The sequence below is a fragment of the Macaca thibetana genome, chromosome 17, assembly GCF_024542745.1.
Source record: "Macaca thibetana thibetana isolate TM-01 chromosome 17, ASM2454274v1, whole genome shotgun sequence".
Lineage (NCBI taxonomy): Eukaryota > Metazoa > Chordata > Mammalia > Primates > Cercopithecidae > Macaca > Macaca thibetana.
Window position 1 is genome coordinate 78238812 of NC_065594.1, and position 18383 is coordinate 78257194.

The 18383-nt window shown below is 45.6% G+C and overlaps 1 protein-coding gene across 2 annotated transcripts in view; it reads left to right on the forward strand.

Annotated features, from left to right (window-relative positions):
• The window catches only part of FARP1 (FERM, ARH/RhoGEF and pleckstrin domain protein 1), a 461133-nt gene that overhangs the window by 415354 nt on the left and 27396 nt on the right, over positions 1-18383 (forward strand). For both annotated transcript variants that reach the window (XM_050765964.1, XM_050765965.1), the window contains 3 exons: positions 4512-4699; positions 6483-6572; positions 7643-7776. In XM_050765964.1, coding sequence (XP_050621921.1) covers positions 4512-4699; positions 6483-6572; positions 7643-7776 — 412 coding nt within the window. The remainder of the gene's footprint in view (positions 1-4511; positions 4700-6482; positions 6573-7642; positions 7777-18383) is intronic.

Sequence of the window (18383 nt, forward strand, 5' to 3'; positions counted from 1 at the left end):
TCAAATATTAGCTATTTAATAAACATATCTTGGATTACTATTTTTTTAATTATCAGTTTTTCTAGTTTCCCCCTTTATAGGAAAAAATAATACCTATGTAGTTAAAAACTGGAGACCAATTTAAAAAACAGGACAGGTACAGTTAAGAACTAGAAATGCCATTTTTATTACTTGAAAAATAGATTAGAAGTGTTTTTCTTTTCCCAGAATTGTGTGAGTTTGTGTTGAAGCCCTGAATATGGGTACATGGTTAACAGAATATGGGTACATGGTTAACAGGCAGCTTGTACCCGATCCCAAAGCGGGAAGAAAGGCCTGGCTTTGGCTCATTGATGGTCAAGTCTCCTCCCACTGCCTTTCAGCAGCTCTGCGGAAGAGCTGATCAAGACGCTGCAGACCCAGCTTCCCCAGACCAGCCAAGAGGGAAGAATGATGAGCGTGTTTTAAATTACAAAGATAGAGCAGCACAGGCAGTTTCTGGGCTGAGTGATAAATTGAAATCCATAAATACAGCAGTGCTAATTTGAAGTTCCATAATTGTTTGTGCCATGAGAATGTGTATGCTTAAAAGGATTCTATAAAGCAATTACTAGAAATGCCTCCCTTGAGAGCTGTATGACTGGAGGCATTTTCAGTCCAAGGGGGCAGCAAAAACTCAAACCTCTTCTAGATGAATGGCGGGGGGCGGGAGGGGTCATGAAATCACAGGGAAGAGGTGAAGGATTTGAGAGCTACTAACCTGACATCTAACTGAATGCCTAAGAAGTTGCAAGACAATTTCAGGAAATAGGAAAAATAATTTTGAAAACACCAGAAGCCTCCAGACTTTCAGCGTGTGACTGATCTTTTTTCTAATCTCTTTGAACTTCTTTCCACCTATTGCCTTAATAGCAGGTGCTTCCTCTTAGGGTCCCCCCAAATTATTTACCTCGAGCTCCCTAATGAAAGAAATTACTTTGCATTAATTTTTCATAAAGGGAGAAGTGCTGGAAATACCAAAGGCATTGATAATTTCATGGAGTAGCAATGAGTGTCAGTCACAGTTTCCTCTCCCCGCTGCCTGGGGCTGTGCCTTCAAAGCGGGCGACACACTGCAAGATGTGAACAAGCTTTATAATGCCATATAAATCCAACTGGGCTCATTTTACCTAACAACAGAACCATGTTTGTTAGCTTTTTTGTAAAATGGACTACTTCAGTGAAAATTGATTCCACGTAGTTCTAATAACTGCGACGTTGGACATTAGCTTTTTATAGACACAGCTCTTCACACCTGCTGGTGTGGACACCAGTTTGTACAGACTGTTGTCACACACCCTGGCTCAAAGTCAAAAGAGAATTTTAATTACTTATCAAGCTGCCAAATTCTACTAATTGCCCCCTTGTCAGCATATTTCATTAATTGCTGAAAGGTAAATGAGTTACATATTTTGTTTGGACCATGTCACCTATACATTTTCAAAGCCTCGGATTATTTATCTTACAAGGAGAGAAGGGGCCTCTTCTCCACAGATGCAGCTCAAATTAGCAAAACTGAACTGTAGAGTTTCAGGCCTTTCCCTTCCTTAAAATGCTGATAGATTTCTAGACCAGACTGCTTGATATTTATTGGCTTATTGGTCTTGCTGTTTAAACACACCCATCGTCCTTTCTTTCTTAGGCCCTATAAGCAAAGCTGGAGTAGTGTCTTAGGAAAAGGCCAACTGATCACCCTAATTTTGTCATTCCAAGTCTGCAGGGCGCACATATTGAGTAGTTGTTACTGACATCTTTAGGCTACATGAGTGAAATGCAGCAAGCCTTCCGCCAGCAGCCTGTGGGCTGATCCTGAGCTGTTCCCTACTTTAGGTACACAGGTGACCCTGAAGCTCCCACTCAGCCCTCTGTTTTCTGAATCCTGTCTCCTCGAGCACAGCGAGGAGTCTTCCAAATCCAGCTGACTGAACTGTGGCACACCTTCTTGGCAGGGCAGGCTCTCTCCTGGAACCATAGTCTGTTACCTCATTTCTTCCAACTGCTCTGTCCCCTAAATATAAGTGTTCCCAGGTGCAGTGCAGCACAGGGGCTCGCTGTTGGCCTCTGAGAGTGGAGGTGGCTGGATCGGAGTGTGCACACCCTACTTCTCCCTTGCCCCAAGTGGCAGTTCATTTCCTGTCTGTTGCCGAATGCTGTCTAGGGCCTGCTACTCGCTATTTCCTTGCCTCTGCTCCACTTCCCACTAGCCTTCTAACTACCTTTCATTCTCGGCTCCAACTCTTTCAATGATGAGGCGAATGCTTTTTCTGTTCCACGTCACTGCAAAGTCAAGGTCCAGCATGCTCTCACTTATAACTGCCTCACCCGATCTCACGCACAGTGCGAGAGCTGAAGGTAAGCCCCGAATGTTGCCAGATGATGGTGAACAAACAAAAAACAACTCTCCAACAGCAACTCACAAATGCATGAAATGTTTTAACCTCTAGACAGACTGCCAGAATTTCTCTTTTCTATTTCCTATTTGTAGTGATAACATTTTTCCTTTTGTGTTTTTTTTTTAAGAATAGTGTAGTACCTTGAAATAACTGCAGTTCTAACTCATTGTCACCTTTTCTGTTTGACAAGTTCCACTTCCTTTGCAATTATTGTACTTAGTTGTGCACTAGTGTCAATAAAATTGACATTTGTGAAGCGATTTCTGGCCTTTTTCTCCGGGGTCTTCTGGGTGTGGTGGTGTTTTGGGTGATGGGGTCTTTGTCTAACACAAGGCTTCATTTTAGTGAGGTGTATTAAAAACAGGATTTAAAAGCAGAGGGATTTAAAAATGCGAGCTTACTGAATCTGCCTTTTCCTCACATTTGCTAACCTTGTTATCCAAGGATCATTGCACTAACCAGTAGTCCCTGGGCAGGACATCTGCCTTCTGTCATTCTCCAGGTACAGTGGCTCTCCCTCCACTGTGTTGGTGGTGCCACCGACTGCTCAACCTGGCACCAAGGGTGGGGGCTGGTGGTGGTTTCTCCAGGGTTGGTTTATACTGGGATCAGATTCACCGCCCGTACTTCATCAGCTCCATTCTAGGTAGGCTGTTGTATCTTGTCATTCCAAAATGCACATGCATGACTCCAGAGGGTGAGAACAGATGACAGGAAAATGGGGGTGCTCCCAGAAAACTGCCCTCCCCCTTTTCCCTGAGAGATCTTTAGCGTACCAAGTAGCAGCGAGCCTGAAACTGTAGACTGAGAAATTGAGAAAGTTCTGACTTTGTCTTTCCTTATCATGGTGATAGACAAGACTACAGGTTACTTTAACTTCGCTTACCTCATATTATCTCTAGCAAATCTGCTTTATTAGTATAAATGTAAGTGCTAGGCAAAAACACTTAGGTTAGGAGTATATTCTGAAACATCCCATGTAGTTTCAGTGGGTTGAGATACAGATATTTGCAAAAGTATATTGGCAAAGAGTGTCCTGTACATATCATCTCCTTTGGCTGACTCACAGCGGGTGATATATCCTTTTTTTTTTTTTTTTTTTGAGAAGAGTCTCACTTTGTCACCCAGGTTGGAGTGCAGTGGCACGGTCTCAGCTCACCGCAACCTTCATCTCCCTGGTTCAAGCAATTCCCCTGCCTCAGCCTCCCAAGAAGCTGGGATTACAGGCGCATGCCACCACGCCCAGCTAATTTTTTTGTATTTTTGGTAGAGACGGGGTTTCACCATGTTGGCCAGACTGGTCTCAAACTCCTGACCTCAGGCAATCCGCCTGCCTCGGCCTCCCAAAGTGCTGGGATTGCAGGCGTGAGCCACCGCGCCCAGCCACATTTTCGTCTTTCTTACTATGATATCCTTTATCCAGGACTCATGGTGCCCTGTCACTCTTGTCTCATAAAGGGAAATGGTGATAATATAATGATGTCTGGTTTTGCGTGTTGAAGTGATCACATATGCCTGTAATGTGATGCTAGTGTTTCTGTCCCAAACAGTGAGAGACATGGAATGACATCACCAGGTATAACAAGCTTGCTTCTGTTCTTTGTAGAATGGGGAGTTAGTTGCTCGACCTTTCTGTTAGCTGCGACCCATTGTTACGGGACGTAGTGTGTCCTAAGTACACCAGTTGCTTAGATGCCTATTAGTATAGTTCTATTTTCTAATCATTTCCCCATGTCTCATTGTGACATAGACACTGTGTCTTTCTTGAGTAATTCTTAGAAATAAGCAGTAGTTGGGAGATGAAATTCCTATTTTGGGATACACTATGCTTTTCAGCTATTTTAATTGCTATCTAAGCAGAGTTCTCTATGTTACAATTAATTACATAACGGAGGCTCCATTGAATTACTCATGCTATCTTTATTAAGGCAGCTTTGACTTAGGAAAAAAACTAGAAAATAAAGAATCGCTTTAGGTTTGCCATGGGGGGTAGTCAAAGTTCTTACAATTTGAAAAAGGTAAAAGTAGTGAATAGAAATCAGGTCCCAGAAAAAATTACCTTTTTTTTTTTTTTCTTTAAAACTTCTCATCCCCAAACAGGCTCCCTGACTGGCAGCCCTCACCTTTCCGAGCTGTCTGTGAACTCGCAGGGGGGAGTGGCCCCTGCCCACGTGACCTTGTCTCCCAACCTGAGCCCGGACACCAAGCAGACCTCTCCCTTGATCAGCCCACTGCTGAATGACCAGGCCTGCCCCAGGACGGACGATGAGGATGAGGGCCGCAGGAAGGTACGGGGCCGAGGGCTCACGCACGTGTGTGACTGTGTGTGTACGTGTGTGTGTGTGTATGAATTTTAAAAATTGGAAAATATACATAAGAGCAAAGGCACCATGTGAGCCATTTTCAGTTGTACAGTTTGGTGGCATTAAGTACATTCATGTTGTCGTGCCACTGTCCCTACCATCCATCTCCAGAACTTATTTTCCCAAACAGAAACTACATCCATCCGTCACTAACTCCTCCTTACCCCTCCTGCCAGCCCCTGGCACCCCCATTCTACTTTCTGTCTCTATGAATTTGCCTACTCTAGGCACCTCATATAAGCAGAATCATCTGGTATTTGCCATTTTGTGACTGGCTTATTTCACTTAGCATTCTGTCTTCATGGCTCATCCGTATGTAGCACGGGTCAGAACTGCCTGGCATTTGACGGCTGAGTGATGTCCCGCTGTGTGTATAAACCACACTTTGTTATCCATTCCTCTGTTAATGGACAGTCATGCGGTTCCCACCTTTTGGCTGCTGTGAACATGAGTGTCCAGGTATTTGTTTGAGTCTCTGCTTTGAAGTCTGTTGTGTGTACACCCAGCAGTGGAGTCAGGTGGACTCCTATGAGAAGACGGCAAAATGGTGGACAACAGGCGACCTCCTTGCACTTACTGTTTAAAGAGAAAGCAAGGCTGGATGGCTGGCCTGCTCCACGGTGGGGCTGGCTGCCCACCTGACTGACAGCCGCCAAGGGAGTTGAGGCCGATGATGCCACCAGCTGATCTCACCTCTGTCCCTTTAGACCCAGCTACCATGTGTTCCCACAATGTAACTTCCATGTCATGAACACCAACTCCGCCAGCGGACATAGGACAAGACAGTTCCTTTTTTATGTATTTCCTTTGCCTAATTTGGTCCTTTTGCTGATGGTAATTTTTACCGGGAAGGAAACCTTCCTAGACTATATTCTCATCATGGAAATCCATTATCTTAGCCTAGCTCCTCCTCACATGAAAAGAAGAGTAATTCTTATTTATTTTCTTAACACGAAAAGGAGAATACATTCTTATTTATTCTCCTAGCACAAAAAGGAGAATAACTAAGAATTTTATTTCTCATTGATGCCAGCTAACAAAAGATCCCAAGTTAGTAATATTATCACCATGGACAAGCTAAAGTTAATGAGATGATAGTCCTATCTCACCGAAAGCCGACCTGATGGCATCCCACCCACAAACATCAAAAAAAAAAACACCACCCACACTCTGCTAAAGCCACATGTGTATCTCCACTTCGGTCATTAAATGTCGCTGTCCTATTCCCCCCAACCTGAGGATATTCTCCCCCCCCCCCTTCTGCAATTGTGGGTATTAATAGGAATATCTCACCCCACCTCCTTCATACCCCAGATATTCCACACATTCAGGGTTACACCTTAATGAGGATATTCTCCCGACTGTTAAAACATTTATCTCTACAACCACACCGTTCGCCCCCCCCCACCACACAAACACACCAAAAAACACCCCCCCCCCTAATGAAATTTAGAATGAGGTTATTCACACACAAAACGAAGCCACCTCCCCCACCCCCCCCACCCCCCCAACTTAGGGTTTACAGTGAGGATATTCACCTTAATAGTGGATATTAATTTTGGGGGGGGAAAGACCCCCCCCATAACTCCCTAACATAACATATTCTCCAAGAGGAATGGACTCTCTAAAATGAGTGACTATTCATATTCTCCAAGACGTATACTCAAAAATGATTGTTGTGCCTTGTTTCTTTGGCTGGGTTTTGCAGAGATTCCCAACTGATAAAGCATACTTCATAGCTAAGGAAGTGTCTACCACCGAGCGAACGTATCTGAAGGATCTCGAAGTTATCACTTCGGTATGTGCGGTATTTCCCCAAAAACATTCAGTTACGTGATTTATCTCAGTTAATACTCAGCTCTACAGGGGAGGCTGGAGCTAATGAAATGTTGGATTCCCTGACTTCAGTTGAAAGGGTTGTGGTCCTAGGGTATAGAAATTAAATGCTAATAGTATATTTAATTGGGAATATATGCTCGTTTTTCATAATGATGATTTTCAAGTGCAAAAGAAGGAAGTTCTGAGGTAGAGAAAATGAAAATTAAACGTTTTACTGTCTGTGTGCACCAGCCCAGAACATTTCGTGTTTTGCCCATTGCCAAGTATAACTGCTGAGTTTTGCTCACGGGAGACCTTGGAGGTGAACAGGAGATTCATTTTATCTTTGATAATAAATTGGGCCTTGTCAGCAAATTCTACCAGAAGACTCCCTTTTATTATTTCAATCCGTCCTGCTCAGTCTCGAAAACAAACTCAGGGCGCTGCAGATGTCTTCCTGACCCCTGGATTCCGGGAAAGCATTAGCCAGTTGGGAGGGAAATTGGGGTCTGTGAATTTCTGTTCCTCTGGGCTGTGGACTGTGTTAGGCCCTGGACAGGTACTTACTAAGCATCGTGCACCCAGCTCACCTCAGCCACAGCAGCGACTTGGTGTGAAGGCCGTGGCTTCGTTCCCAAGTTTGGCCACCTTCATGCCCAGTGTTTTCACAAAGGAACAGAGATGGAAGTTCTTAAAGGAATGAAGCACAGAATACTCAGTGGCCGTAAATTAGTGGTTATCCAGTAAATTGGCCAGAATGGAGGTTTTGATTCGAGTAGTTCCCCGTTTAAGAGATTTCTCCTGGCTTAAACAGTCGATGGGTAGCACACTTCAGAGAGCAGTAATATCCAGATGGTTGCTTCTTACCCCATCTAAGGAAAGAAAGGGGAAGCAGTAAGGCCTGGGCAGCCCCGTGTCCCTGAAATGCCAAGAACCTTGCAGGAAGCCGTGGCTCCTCCCAGTGCGTATGGCTGCATGTGACTTCTGGAGAACTGCAGACACTCGCCATTGATCTTTCCACCTGTAAGTGCATCGTCTTCTTATTTCCAGTGGTTTCAGAGCACGGTGAGCAAGGAGGACGCCATGCCAGAAACGCTGAAAAGTCTCATATTCCCGAATTTTGAACCTTTGCACAAATTTCATACCAATTTTCTCAAGGAAGTTGAGCAACGACTTGCCCTGTGGTGAGTACATTTCTACTTCCCAGTTACATTTCTCCCTCCCTCTTTCTCGTGTTATTTTTATGTTGTTGTCCCTGGTAAGCAGCAGGCAGGAACAAAGATGAAAGGCAGGAAACTGGCTTAAAACAAACCAGCCTTCAAATGATTTTCAGTGAAATCCAACATGCACTTAGATCTCGCTTACAGTTTCTTTCCTTTGGTTTGCAGTTCTTCAAGATGGATTTTTTACCTCTCTTACAATGATTATATGATTATCACAAAATAAAGACAGTAGTTACTTCTGGAGGGGAAATAGGGTTTATAAAGAGTAGGGGCTTAGGAAGGCTTTGAGGGGTGCTGGTAATATTTTACTGGTGCTTGCTTTAAGTCATTTATGAAGTACATATATGCCTTGTGCAGTTTTCCGTATTCTACTCCAGTGTCTAAAACATGCTTTGAAAAACGGATCTATGTAGCATGTGCATGCGCGCACACACACACTTTTACCTTACCTTGAACTAGAAGGATCTGTTTTAATACATGAAATGCCATTTGAACAGAGACATCCAATGAATAATTAAAATAATAGAAATGACCTAAGTGTCCATCAATAGCAGATTGGTTAAAAATAATCTTAAGCCTGTCCATTAAATACCAGATGAAACATTAATGTGAGAGAAGAGGGAGGTACAAAAAACAGGAAAAGCTTTGTGGATTGTCACATGCAGAATCTGCTGCACTTTTACCTAAAATAGACGGTTTTGTAGACAATTCCTATGGCAGTTTTTAAAAGACAATTATATGGAGAGAGACACATGGGGAGTTGATTGTCTACTAAACATGCATTTGAAAAATGCCAGGAGAAAATAGCAAAAGGTTTTTGGCAGAAATAGAACCCATTATGGGCTGTATCCTCACTACCAGTGAGATTTGGTTTGGAGTGGCCTCAGGGGCCCTCCGTGACCATAGGGCCTGAAGGAGCGCTATGTGAGGTTGTCCTGCCTCGGGTGATCCCAGACTGCGGCATTCAAGTGTCAGTTGAATAGCTAAGCAGAGCTGCTTTCTGTGTCATGAAGCCAATGTGCTGGGGCAGCGGGAGCTCTCTGATCCCCCTAAGTGATGTCCGGCTTTGTACATTTTTTATACCTGGAGGATAGTTCAGTGCAATTCTCCTTCCCTTGAGAGAAGGAGGTGGCAGGTGTTACTGAGAGGCCCCAGTGGGGAGAGCATAGCCAGAAATGGAGAAATAATAGTTACAAGGTCAGCCTTGCTGGAAATGGGAAAAATTGAAAATGCCACGTTATCTAGAGTCTTGGTATTATGAATATAAGAGAAATGTCACTTTTCAAAATTAAAAATAAAAATTTGGCCGGGCACAGTGGCTCATGCCTGTAAATCCCAGGGCTTTGGGAGGCCGAGGCAGGAGGATCACTTGAGGCCAGGAGTTCGAGAGCAGCCTGGGCAACATAGCAAGACCCTGTCTCAACAAAAAGATACTTAATTAACCAGGCGTAGTGATGCAAACCTGTGGTCCCAGCTACTGGAGAGGCTGAGGCAGGAGAATCACTTCAGCCCAGAAGTTCAAGGCTGCAGTGAGCTATGACTGCACCACTGCACTCCAGCTTGGGTGACAGAGCAAGACCCTGTCTCTAAAATAAAAATAAAAATTCTAGCAAATGTAACTTTACCTTCCCAAGCTTGTCCTAGAACCTTTCACGTGTGTCCTGCCTCGTGTCTCATCATTCATACAAAGTTGAATGATGCTGTCATAATGGGGTCAAAGACCTTACAACTCTGGAGAACCCATTTGGCAGTTTGTTCTCTGGCCAGCGAGACATGTGTTAATACTGTCTTAGGCACATCTTCCTGGAGGCTCACGGCCTCTTGAGCTGACGTCACTCTAGCAGTCTCAGTGCATGTGGCAGTTGATTTAATAAGGTTGGAGAGGCCACACATAGGAAATGTCATCAGTTTGCAGTACCCTAAAAGCCCATCATGGCGGCTTCAGCTGGCTTCCCCATTGGAGGATGCCACCAGAGAGAAATGCAGAGAGCTGTCTAATACGACTCATTTTCAGAATAAATGCCGTATGCATGCATGGATCTTCCATGACCATGAGTCGTTACCTTATCTGTGAAAGAGTATTGAGTTGCTTAAAAAGCAGTTGATATAATTTGATTCCCAGAGGGTTTTCAGTAAAGTATCTTTCTAAGATCCATAATTTAACCCATGTTTTACAGAAAGACACCAGAAGCATGTAAAGTTCTCAAAGCTAGAGAGAAAGCAGATAGTCAACAAGCAGCTCCATCAGTGGGACCTGCACTGGTTGTTGCAGCCTTTCAACAATAGACCCAAACTCAAATACACAACACTGGTCAGGGATCATTGGAAAGGGCTGCAGTGAAGTTCAGCTAATCAATTACTCAAGAACATGATGAGGAGGACCTGGTGTGGCAGGAGTTCCAAGGGAAAAAGGCTGAGTGTGAATGAGTTTAGTATGAGCCATAGACCAACACAGAGAGAAAGCAGTGTCTCTCTAGATCTGCACCTCTCAACATTGGCTCCTCGTTGAAGTCACCTTGAGCAGCCTGATACAACCCAGCCCTGTTATATCAGAGTCTCTGAAGGGTAGAACCAATGCATTGGTAGTTTCTAAACTTCCCAGGTGATTCCAAAGTGTAGCCAAGGTCAAGAACATTTGCCCTAAAATGCCTCATTAAAAAGAGCCCAGAACCTGGAAAAGGGTGGCTCCTTCAAAATTCAAGGTTCGGCACTCTCGCAGAACACTACACCACAGTCGACTTTCAGGTGTGAATGGGATGAGAATGCGTTCCATTACAACAGAGTGACTGGACGAGAAGAGACTTTCGAAAGCATGATGGCTCCTATCAGGTACCTGCAGTCTGGTCCTGTGGAAAAGGGCATACGCATCTTCTGAGTGGAATCAGAGGACAAAATTGAAACAATGGAGTGAATTTCCCAAGAAGCACAACGTCTGAACGCAGAAAAAGATTTCCGAAGCCTAAGAGCAGCGTGGCAGTAAGAGTCTGCCTTCTGAGGTCAGGAGCTCCTTCACCTCTGGGGTGCTCCAGCAGAGACTGACTGGCCATGTCCAGACAGGATTTATTGTGGAGCAAAACCCCAAAGCTGGTGGTGCCTCAGAGTCACTAGGCTTGGGAACTAGAGGGGGCTTTGAAAAATGCAGATTGCCAGGCCCTATCCAACGCTCTTGAATCGGAACTTTAGGAGTGAGACTTAGGAATCTGTTTTTTAAGTACTTCTTGGGGTGATCATGATGAATACCTCTTCTGCAACAACCAACCCTGCAGTGCCTCTGACAGTCCTTACAGTCTATGATTCCTTGGTTTGCATGTCATAGACTGGTTATAACTCTTGCTTCTTTAGTGTACAAGCAGTGCATGAAGGAATATATGAATGAATGAATGAGTAGGTGAGTGTGTGAGTGGCAGGCTTTGTCCATGGGGGACTTGTACTCTCAAAGGAGGAGGCAGGCACATAGGGCACAGAGGGCCGGGTCCTCTCGCAGGTGTGGGTGTCACATCCAGGGTGGGCATGGAGCGTCGCTGCCAATTCTGTCCCTGAGGACACACATGGGCCATCATTGCCTATGCAGAACAGGCAATCCTCTGGCTGAATCTATTCAGTGAGAAGAATGGGTCACAGGAAAGTTTATTAAGAAAGGATTCACCCTGGCTACCGAATGACAAACTGCACGTGTGTGTGTTCAGTGCATGTATGTGTACCCACGCCTTTCCTCTATTGCCGTGATACAGGAAGCACAGGTTGGCTCCTGTCGATGAGGATGGGTAAGATCCGAATTTGAGGTGACACCCCTGCTGTGAGGGTGTGTTCAGCTGTAGGTGTGGGCCTTGTTGAACCACATTTCCTTCTGGGTGAAATGTGGATGACATCTCCCATGCAGGGTGTTACGCAAATGGCACAGTGTCTGGAAAGGACTTAGTATACTGCACTGCACAGAGAAAGCGGGGAAGCTGACCATTTTTTAAAAATAAACTTTTTATCTGGAAATAATTATTTGGAAATAATCCCAGAGAAAAGTTGCCAAGACAGCAGTGTTTGTATATGGTCTGCACCCATCCACTTCCCATTAACATCTTATGTCACCATAGGAGAGTCGGCAAAACTAAGAAAACAACGTTGGTACGTTATGTTAACTAAAGTGTAGATTTTATTCCATGATAATATTTTCAATGATTATCATTAATGGAAAGAGATCTAAAGTGTAATATGCACCAAAAGTTCCCCAGAATTTGGTACATAAGTGATCTAGTGAGTGTGACTTTCCCTTCGCAGTCCTGCATGAGACTGCAATATACTTCCATCAACAGTGGGGAAATTACAGGGCAGAGAAAGTCTCAGGAAGTTTTCCGGAATTGTTAGGCTGAAGCTCAGTTCAGCAAACACACCTGCCCCTTTCCAAATGTCACCTTCTCCTGAGTAAACACATCTGAGAAGGAGGACGCCCAAGGCCTGCTTCTTGCTGGCAAAGCCACATTACCTGCTTTCTTCAAAAACAAAGAAACTGGTTTGGTGAGTTCTAATAACTTCAGGAGTTCTTTTCCTTGTGAAGGCAAGAACAGTTTACTCAGCTGTTCAAATAAGTTCAGAGAGAGCCACTTAACAACCTTTGGCATGCAGTCAGGACTCCCAAATGCCAGCCCTGAGGTGACAGGCAGAGGCTGAGTGCAAGGTGACCAGCTGGGTTCCCCGAGATGGATGGAAGGCCTGCTTTGCTACAGAGTGCCTTGGTAGATTCTGCAGGGTACAAAACTCCACTTACGAGCCAGCTGGGAGCTGGAAGACAGCAAACAGTCAGTCGTACAAAGGGGCCCTCAGAATTGGCTATGGGGTGCACACAGTTTTCATGGAGGATCAGCTGCACATTTTAGGAGAAACTTTGGCCAGAGTCACGTGGAAAGCATGCAGGAGACTGGCCGGGAGGACCAGACTGACTGAATGTTGAGATATCACTGGGCGGCCAGGGCTCTGTGGGACAGCGGGGAAGGAGAGGGGAGGCCACCTAGAGTTTTGAACACAGTCAGCTCAGAGGATGGTCATGAAAATGGGAGGGAAATCAAGCCAGGAAGAAAGAAGCATACAAGTACAATAAGGGAAGATGAGCTTGCTTTGGGAACGATAATTTTGAGGCCCCATGATAAAGTGCTCCAGACAGTTGGAAATGTGGGTCCCAGGCTTGGGAAGGAAATGAGGCAGAAAGGTGTAGGTTTGGAAGTTATCCACAAGAAGAATCAGATCTTCAAGGAAGAGAACATTGAGAGGAAAAGAGAGCCGAGGGCAGAATCTTCTCGACTATACCTTTATCAACTATTTATGGAAAGCAGCTTGCTTTCCATAAATGTAGATCATGGCAGCATAAAAACCAGTAAAAGAAACAGAAGAGGCCACCAGAGGTTTGGAAAAAAAAAAAAAAAAAAACACATAGGGGTGGAGGGTCCAGAAGACAGCAGGTCTTGGAGAATGGCAGCCAGGAGGGCAAGGATGGTTTGAGGAAGGTAGTTCTTGGTGTACAGGAGCAGACTTCAGGCAGGAGGAAGTCCTGCAGGGGTAAGAGATGTGAGAAGGGCGTCCTGAGGGATTGGAGAGCCCTCCAGGGCAGAGAGGGGGCTCTTTCCGGGATGGGACACTCTCACAAGCTGCTGTCAGGAGTTTCACAGGGGAGCAGCATTGTGTTGCTTTGACGCCAGTGGCTGAAGTGCAGATGACTGAGCAGGTCAGAAAATTGTTTCACTGCCCAGAAAAATGGAGCATCTTTATAGAAGCACTAGTGAGCCATCATAGAACAAAAATGAATTAAATACTTTTCTTATCATTCTACCAGCTCTCTGAAGCTTCAAGTGTTTGTGCTAGGTATCATTAAAATAAAAATCATAAGGGTTCCTTAAAAAACTAAGCACAGAATTACAATAGGATCCAGCAGTTCCCCTCCTCAGCATGTGCCCCAAAGAACTGAAAGCAGGGACTCCAGCAGACGCTTGTACATCAGTGTTCATAGCACCTTTATCTACAGTAGCCAAAAGGAAGAGGTAACCCAAATGTCCATTGACATGAGTGGCTAAACAAAATGTATGATGGAATATCCTTTTATTTATTTATATTTTTATTAGTTTTTTAGAGACAAAATCTCACTCTGTTGCCCAGGCTGGAGTGCAGTGGTATGATTATAGATCACTGCAGCCTTGAACTTCTGGCTTCAAGCAATCCCCCCACCTCAGCTTTTCAGAGTGCTAGGATTATAGGCATGAGCCATCACACTTGGCCTTGTTTCCTTTTTAAGCATGAGTAAAATTGCATGTTTGTTTGCTGTTTTGTTTTGTTTTGAGATGGAGTTTCCCTCTGTTGCCCAGGATGGAGTGCAGCGGCGTGATCTTGGCTCACTGTAACCTAAGCCTCCCAGGTTCAAGCAATTCTCCTGCCTCAGCCTCCTGAGTAGCTGGGATTACAGGCGTGCACCACCACACCCAGCTAATTTTTGTAGTTTTAGTAGAGAAGGGGTTTCGCCATGTTGGCCAGGCTGGTCTTGAACTCCTGACCTCAAGTGATCTGCCCGCCTTGGCCTCCCGAAGTGTTGGGATTACAGGCGTTGAGCCACCACGCCTGGCCAGATTTCATGTGCTTAAGCATAGCTTGGAACTAGTTTTTCTTGGATTTTCTGCCTTATTCATGACTGTATAGCTCACAGTGCTTTGAGAGCAAGCTGTTTCCCTAAGACAAATGAAACTCTTTTTCCAATTGCCAGAATTTGCAGGTGGGTTTCTACTAGAAGACACTTGAGAGAAAGCACTCTCCAGGCCACTGACGAGTCTGACACGGCTCTTCTCTTCTGCTGTATTTTAGTACGTGCCCTGTTGGCAACAGGAGTGACACCGGGGCTCACCTGGGTGCTATCAAACCTGCCCGTGACTGGGTTGTCACTTTTGATCCTCTTTTTCAACTCGACCTGGTGGTAAACCTCAGGAAGGCAAGAGAGAAGCCATAGTTTTGAGCAACCTAAGAGTGTAATTGACAGACTTGAGGGTGGCTGAGAATGGGAGGGCTTCTGTCTTCTGTGTTTCGCGTGCGGCGTCCCCGGCCCATGGAAGATGCCTCTCGCACAAATGTCGTCTTGACAAGTAGGCATGTGAATTAATGCTAAGATTAATGGGACTTTACTGAAAAATCTGCATATATCACATGTGGCTGATACATATGTCATACACAATATATTAGGTCGGGTGCAGTGGCTCACGCCTATAATCCCAGCACTTTAGGAGGCCGAGGTGGGTGGATCACCTGAGGTCAAGAGTTCGAGATCAGCCTGGCCAACATGATGAACCCCATCTGTACTAAAAATACAAAAATTAGTTGGGTGTGGTGGCACGCGCCTGTAATCCCAGCCACTCGGGAGGCAGAGGCAGGAGAATCACTTGAACCCGGGAGGCAGAGGTTGCAGTGAGCCAAGATCGCGCCACTGCACTCCAGCCTGAGTGACAGAGCGAGACTCTTGTCTCAAAAAAAAAAAAAAAAAAAACTATATGTATATACACACACACACACACACACACACACACACACACTGTGACTTCGGCTAATTTGTTTGCTTTTGGAACCCAGCCACCCTCCCCACCCCATATATTAATGTAGGGTCCGTCTGTTCCCACTTACTCAGTTCACACTATGCTTTTCGCTTACACAGACACACAAGCATACATAATTTCATACTTTTTTTTCCATTTAGAATCCTAGACACTGCAGGGAGTAGTGAGGACAATGATGTGGTGTTGGTGTTGCAAGTGAAGACTAAGAGGCTTCAAAAAAAGATCCGTTTTCGGGGTTGAGTGAGCATCTAGAGATAGAGCCAGGGGACAAAAATGAGCCGTTGAGCTCCACGCTGCACTGCTGGCGTGTGTACTCTGAGGAGACGGTTCTTTGTATTGTGGCAAGGAGAGAAGGGGAGAGCTGGGTGATGAGTAAACACGCTTGGGTTTACGTTGGGCCCTCGGGATATGCAGCGTGCCAGTCACTGCCCTCTTTCATGGTTAAGGAATCTCCCCGGGCACTTCACCACAGCCTGGCCAAATGTTACTGCTTTCCGGAAAACACGCCCTGTCAGAGGGAGCCCACGCCCTGGGGCTCATGATGCTTTAGAGGAGAGTTGGGAGATGTTATTGCCACCAAGGTCACCAGCACACTGTGAACTGTTTCTCTGATGTTCTAAATGGGCTTTATGTTGACCCTGCAGTTGGGGAGGTGAGTAAGAGGGCTAAGTATTGATTGATCGTGACTGGCTTTGCCCCTGCCTGCGACGACAGCCTGCACGAGTGTTTCTTGGCAGTCAGAGACAAAACTCGTACAGGCTGCCCTTCCGCCTCCTCTTAGGGAGATGGTGGGCAAAACACTCACAGTCCACCCTTGGAGACAACCTTGCTGTTGGCCAGCGGCCCCCCCACAGTTGGTCATTTTCATGTCCTTTTCTTCTTCCTTGCCGTCAGTCAGTCTGCTGCTGAATGACTGACCAGCTCACATTGTGGTGAATGAAGTTTGGATATGAGGTCAGGAAGACCTGAAAATTCATGAAGTGTGTGAGTATGTGCTGAGTCCTTTGCTGAGGTGATGTGTCGTGGCTCCTGGGAGTAAGTTCATCACATTGCACAGGTCAGAATGGAGCGTCCACGCAGCTTCTTAGCAGACTTTACATGGTTTTCCTAAGTGAAATTGTCAAAAGAATTTTCATCTTTGTTGCTGTGTGGTAATTACGCAGGCAACAAATATGTGGCCCTGCCTTGCGGACAAGGACCCCTTTCTTGTGAGGTTAACATCCGGAGGACGTGGAAGGATTAGAATTCCTTTTCATGTTCTTGATAGTCCAGTGACCTTTTAGCTGTTCATAATAGAAGGAACACTTTGGCTTTATAGATTTGGAGGTAGTGACATGTAGAGGAAGTAACACCATGAGGATATTTCTAGATGGGCAGCAGGAATTTGGATGTTGCCCCCAGTCCCTGGGGCTGTGTCCTGTGTATTTGGAACCAAGCAGGGCTGGGACTTGCTATGTGACCTGAGGTGGGGACAGAACGAGACAAGAAAGACAGATGTGTTGTACTGTTTGCAGTGACTTCAGAGGCCCCCAGCCTGTACTCACCACATCACGTAACCTGACCCCTTTACAATTAGGCATCTGCATCGTCCCAGCCGCACAGGGGTCTGTTGGTGTCAACCCAGAGCCGTCTCTCCCATGAAAGATGCTGGGGACTTAGAGAGAGATGGATGTGGGAAGGAAGGTTCTTTCGAGTTTGGAGTTTTAACATCAGTAGATAATAAATAGTTGGCAAAAGAACAGAGAAAGTGAAATAGATGACATTTGGCTTCCATCTCAGTCCCCACTGCCCTCACCCAGCATCCTCTTCCCAGCCCTTCATTTCTCTTGAATAGGGGTGTCTATGAGACAGAGGGTGTTGCTTATTACTAATGGAAGCCAGAAGCCTCCTCATTTCTTCCCCCGAAATCCAGACTCTCACTAGAATATCTAAATGATGTCCTCTGAACTTCAGTCCTTTGTTTCTGTATGTTCTCAAATGGCAGATCCATTCAAAAAATTCTGGGGCCAATTATTTAAGTTCCAGATAACAAGGCCAGGCACTGTGGCTCATACCTATAACCCCAGCTGAGAGGCTGAGGCAGGTGGATCACTTGAGTCCAGGAATTCAAGGCCAGCTTCGACAAAATAGACCCCATCTTTACAAAAAAAAAATAAGCTGGCATGATGGTGCACACCTCTAAGTGGCTACTCAGGAGGCTGAGGGAGGGAGATGGCTTGAGACCAGGAGTTTGAGGCTACAGCAAGCTGTGATGATACCACCACGCTCCACCCTGGGTGACAAAGCAAGACCCCATATCTTAAAAAAAAATAAAAAAATTAAAGAAAATGGAGGAAGAGGATTTGGTGTTGGAAGTAAGATCCGAAAATCTGGAACATCTTATGTTTGAGATACAAGATGTGGGGTCATTCGCATGGAGCATTCTGGATGGTCTAAGAAATGCATTACCTGCATCAGCCGTGGTTTGGCATCATGAACTGATATTTCATCATGAACTCCTATTTGCCATGGGGCAAATAGGAGGGCTTGTATAGGAAGAAGTAGAGGGTGAAAAGCGAGGACCACCAAAGGGCTCCCAAAACACACAGAGAGCTTGGGAGCAGCCTGAAGAGGTGGCCACGAGAATTGAACGGTTGGCCTGAAGAGAAATGAGGGAGTCTGGAGAGGAAAGCGTCCCCTAGCGGATGAGCTTGGAGGGCCATGCAGTGGGGCTGACCAGCCCGGAAAGCCCGAATATAGGAGGAGGGGAGATGGGCTCTGGTGGCTCAGAGGCTAATGGCCATCTTCCCAGAACCTTTTTAGGAGAGCGGTGGGGAGAGATGTGTTTAATTAGCAGACGAGCAGTGCCAATGAAGGCAGCTAAGAGAACGCAAAGGACTGAGTATGCTGTGCTGATGGAAGAAAACGGACCAGGTTGAAGACTCCTAGCACACAGGGCAGGAACGAAGACCCAGGAAGGAGCTGGGGAGCCTGGGGGTGCTCTCTTTTCTTTCA